General features: G+C 32.6%; 1 protein-coding gene across 1 annotated transcript; it reads left to right on the top strand.

Moving 5' to 3' along the window:
* Window positions 1-1075: 1075 nt before the first annotated feature.
* LOC149209646 (WAT1-related protein At5g07050-like) lies at window positions 1076-4534 on the top strand. The gene is made up of 7 exons (XM_089394306.1): window positions 1076-1352; window positions 2143-2205; window positions 2335-2451; window positions 2557-2815; window positions 3354-3512; window positions 3619-3770; window positions 4065-4534. The coding sequence occupies exons 1-7, from the start codon at window positions 1168-1170 to the stop codon at window positions 4240-4242; spliced, it is 1113 nt and encodes a 370-aa protein (XP_089250432.1). The 5' UTR covers window positions 1076-1167; the 3' UTR covers window positions 4243-4534.
* Window positions 4535-4807: the final 273 nt, after the last annotated feature.

The raw sequence follows: 4807 nt of genomic DNA, 5'->3' as shown, positions 1-4807 counted from the left end.
GGGCACGTTTCCATTGAACATTGGGAGCTAACCTCAACTTAGACCATTTATTGACTTTTTATCATGATATTAATTGAAATTAATTAAATATGTGATCCTTTTTTTCTTAATGGTAGAGAACATTGTTTTTTTTAATAAATATTTTATTTTTATTTTCAAAAATTCTGATTAAAAAATAAAAATAAATAAATAAACCTCTCCCTCACACTCAAATATACTATAGAAATATTTAATGCGACTCTTGATGCAAGAATAAAACAACTTTGCTTTTGGGTTTTTGCCAGTCTGATTGATTTAAATAAAGCAAAACTTTGTAAAATTCCATAACTTACTAAAACCTATGAATTTCGAGAGCTTAAATTGATTTAAAAGTATGCAGAAATGTGTTTTTTATTTATAGAATTCAGTAACTTATATGAAACTATGAATTTTGAGTGCGTAAATTGATTTAAAATACAGGTGAACTGTCCACGTGATTGATAGAATTCAGTAACCCATTTAAAACTATGAATTCTGAGTGCTCCCTAGAACCAGACATTAAAAACAGAAAGCTCCACTATTCTGATGATTGGTACATATTAACATGAGATGTTCCAAAATTTCCCACTAATAATTGTAAATGCATTCGAACAGTGATACCATCTGATCTCAGCCGTCGAAATCGATTGATCCTTCCTCGTCACATCCCAACACTTCCCCCGTGTGTCTCGGCGTGCATATATCTACGTTTTGTTTTGTTCATTTCTCACAATATGCGTGTGCTTTACTGACACATTATCCACTATCGATTTCTTTATTACCAAACAAATTTCTTCCACGGTGCTTCCCCCACACTGTTGGAAGTGGATGAATTAAATTAGGCCAGAAATCAAATATTGTATAGGGAAAATCCATGCATGTGATTCATTAGCAAAAAGTAGAGTTGACAAACGAGGTTTCCTACTGGGTAAGTTTTGCCATGCAGTAAATTGGCGCCAGGCCCAACACTGTGATTCACAAATTGTACCCATCGGGTTTTTGTTCATGTATAAATATGATTAGCCCCATGAAAGTAAATCACTTTGAGTGCATATAGGAGAATAACAGAAACTCCAGTGGCAACTTGTAGAAAGGGAAGAGGCTCAAGAAAGAAGGGTATTTAAGAGGTTCTTGGACATTTAATTGTCAATGGGGTTGTTAATTGAGAAATCCAGACCTTATATAGCAATGATATCCCTGCAATTTGGATATGCTGGCATGAGCATTATCAGTAAAGTGTCTCTAAACAGAGGCATGAGTCACTTTGTGCTGGTTGTGTACAGGCAGGCCGTTGCTACAGTTGTTCTGGCTCCCTTTGCTTATTTCTTTGAAAGGTATTGATGCATTTCCCTACATATTCTTAACATTTCATGTTCTTATTCCTAACATTTCATGTTCTTACATACCTAGATCAAATATTCCTAAGCAAGTAAACATGATCCATCCGGTATCTTGGGACCTTTTAAGTTGGAATCTTGAATAGTCGTACCTGTGGAGGTCTCAAATTCGATATTATGTTAATGGAACTTTTCAAAATTAAAAGTATAAATTAACTCTTCAAAGTTAGGTCTCAAATTCACTATTATGTTGATGGAACTTTTCAAAATTAAAATTATAAATTAACTCTCCAAAGTTGTTAAACATTTTAGAATATTTCAAATATCTGATAGATAGAAATTAACTACTTTCTATCATATGCCTTATATATCTGAAATATTCCAAAATTTGCAAACTAAATAAAAATGACTCTAGATAAATTTTAGAGCAAAACCTTTATAATGTTTAATACATTTCAAACACTATCTCTATGCAAATTAATATCTAGAATCATGAATATGTAAATTGAAAACTCGTATTAAAAATCAGTAAGACGTAGATTGAAAATAATCACTTATTTTTTCAAATTTAAACTCGACTTGATACACAATACCTTGCTATGAGTATGAGTTTCAGCTTTTTCAAATAAATTTCCCTCGCTCAAATCTGTCTAATGTAAGTAGGAAATTCTTCTTCATATTTTTTGTAAGTAGGAAATTCATCTTCATATTTTCTTTTCCTTGTTAGTAACTTAAAGTTATCCTGATATTGTTTTTTCTTAGAACTAACTTACAATGCGCATTGCAGGAATGTGCGACCCAAACTTACATTTTCCATATTCTGCCAAATATTTGTACTGGGTTTGTTAGGGTATGTATTATTTCATTTTCATGGCGTGCTGCTTCTCTTTCGTATAATCCCCTCCATCTTTGATTGTGCCTGAGATCATTTTTGGCGAGTAATTTAACCTAAATATGGAATTTTCTAACGCATTCACAGGCCAGTAATAGACCAGAATTTCTCTTACCTGGGTTTGAAATTAACTTCTCCAACATATGCATCTGCACTGACCAATGTACTCCCCTGTATGACTTTCGTGATTGCTCTCCTCTTGAGGTAATCAAACCACGTCACTCCTTCCAAATCTCTACAATAAACACACAGTCGTGACTTGTAAATTTTATTTATTTTTCCTGTGGTCTCTCATCTGTATTTGCGTAGAATGGAGACAGTCGATATAAAAAAGCTGCGCAGTGGAGCAAAGTTGGTGGGAACAATCGTGGCCGTAGGGGGAGCTCTGTTGATGACGTTATACAGAGGTCCTCTTGTTAGGATGTTTTGGTCTCCACATCATCAATCTTCCAAGCATAACCAGACATCATCGCCAGGAGCAGCAGCCACTGTTAATAAAGACTGGATCGTGGGCTCCGTTTTGTTGCTGGCTGCCACTCTTGCGTGGTCAATCTTGTTTATCCTACAGGTGATTATATATTATTGGCAAATTTGTTTGTAGAATCTTACAATATAACATTCTTTTTGGTTATATGGTTAGTAGGGATGAATTGGCTTGTTGAGTTGAGGATTGTAGTTATGTTTGGGGAATTAAATTATCTTAAAAAATATTCAAGTTCATAAGTCCATAATTCTGGCTAGTGATACATTAGTTATATATATATATATATATGATTTTAGATGTCATAAATTTATATTAATAAAAAAAAAAAAAAAAAAAAAATTTAAAGAATTTTTATTAATTCTTTTTGTGTAAATTGAATAATAATTGCTTCAATTTCAAATTTTTAATATTGAAATATCAATTTTTTTAATATCAATACAATTTTTCACCATGATCTAATTGTTAACTGAAAAGTATGGTCCCATATATCTTATGATCCAATCCCAGATAAAACAATATATATCTGAGAGCTACTCCAAACATTATTTTTCCAGTTTAAAGAAAAATATGATGACCTAATAAAGACTTACCATTACTCTGATTCATGATTTTCAATGTGCAGGCTGCAGTCCTAAAAACATATTCTGCTCACCTTTCCCTTTCGACTTTAATATGCTTTATAGGGACATTACAGGCAGCCGTTCTGAGCTTAGCTGTCGTACGTGATCCTTCCAAGTGGGCGTTAGGATGGGATATCAACCTTTTAACTGCAGTCTACTCTGTACGTTTTGTTTTGTTTTTGTGTTTTCTTCACAGAAAGTTAAATTTGAGTGTGAGAGTTTGGATATAAATTTATAGCAAAGAGTAATTAAAATTGCTGAGAGCAGGGAGTGGTGGCTTCAGCAGTTGCATATTATGTGCAAGGCCTGTGCATGGGGGTAAAAGGACCTGTTTTTACCACATCATTCAGTCCGTTGATGATGATAATCGTGGCAGTTATGGGATCTATTATACTCTCTGAGAATATCTATTTGGGCAGGTTTGTCTGAATTTTTTATCATCTGAAAGTGGTGATTTCAAGAATTTAGTTTGCTATTTCATGGGATTTAGTGAATATTTTAAAATTTGATGAACAAAACAAAATTAGAAAGTTAGTGATTTATTCTTCAGATTTTATAATATTTTTCCAATCTATAGTCTAATATTCCAAAATCTGATATACAATAATAATCAAATTATACCATGTTTCCAAATCTAGAATCCAATTGAGTTAGCTGGCCACAAATATCATGATTTGAAGTACTAATTAGTTCTGCTGATCTCCTTAATACAGCGTGTTGGGAGGCGTAATGATCGCAATAGGGTTATACGCTGTTCTGTGGGGAAAATCGAAGGATAGTGAGGTGTCAACTGATATAAATTGTTTGGAAGTGCTTCCCCATTCTCAAGTGATGCCCCCCACAAGTGAAAAAAAAGAAGATGACATAGAAGCAGATGCCAAGCAGAATTGAACGTATTGAAACAGCTTTGTGCGAAATAGAAAATACAGTTTGTAAGTTTGGTATATAATCATGTAAATCTAATGAAATAAGGATTTGGTATCTCTATCAATAGTAGTTGCTCTATGATACCTAATATTAATGGATTCACTTAGTGAGAAGGTTATCCAACTTCTTGAAATGGATTATCGATAAGTTGGGGTTTCAAAAAAATGGATAATTGCCAATGTAAGGTCCGTCAACACTAGAGCAGAGTGTCTCGAGTGTAGTTAGACGTTTCTCTTAAAATATGATAAGTCTGTACTTTGTGTAAATTCTGTCCATCCGGCCGAAACTGTGATTCGGGTATCTTATATATATATATATATTAACTGGTTTTAGGGTTGATTTGATACCCACTATATTGAAAGCATTGTAGCACAACCACCAAATTAATGTAAATTTGATAATGAGCTTTGGAAAATAAAACTATAATTTAATATTATTTATTAATATTAACATTATTTATATTAAAAACATTAATATTAATGTGATTAATAATTTTAATATTATTAATATTAAAGTAATACAAAATATA

Source organism: Pinus tabuliformis, chromosome 1_2 (assembly GCF_031772625.1).
Source record: "Pinus tabuliformis cultivar Carrire ecotype Pingquan chromosome 1_2, CPIR1, whole genome shotgun sequence".
Lineage (NCBI taxonomy): Eukaryota > Viridiplantae > Streptophyta > Pinopsida > Pinales > Pinaceae > Pinus > Pinus tabuliformis.
Note: the sequence above shows the minus strand (reverse complement) of the source record. Positions and strands in the feature narration are given on the sequence as shown.

Coding starts and splice junctions, on each gene's coding strand:
- LOC149209646 (XM_089394306.1), top strand. CDS start 1,168: ATGGGGTTGTTAATTGAGAAATCCAGACCTTATATAGCAATGATATCC. Junction 1,353..2,142: donor TTTGCTTATTTCTTTGAAAG/GTATTGATGCAT, acceptor TGCGCATTGCAG/GAATGTGCGACCCAAACTTA. Junction 3,513..3,618: donor TTTTAACTGCAGTCTACTCT/GTACGTTTTGTT, acceptor TGCTGAGAGCAG/GGAGTGGTGGCTTCAGCAGT.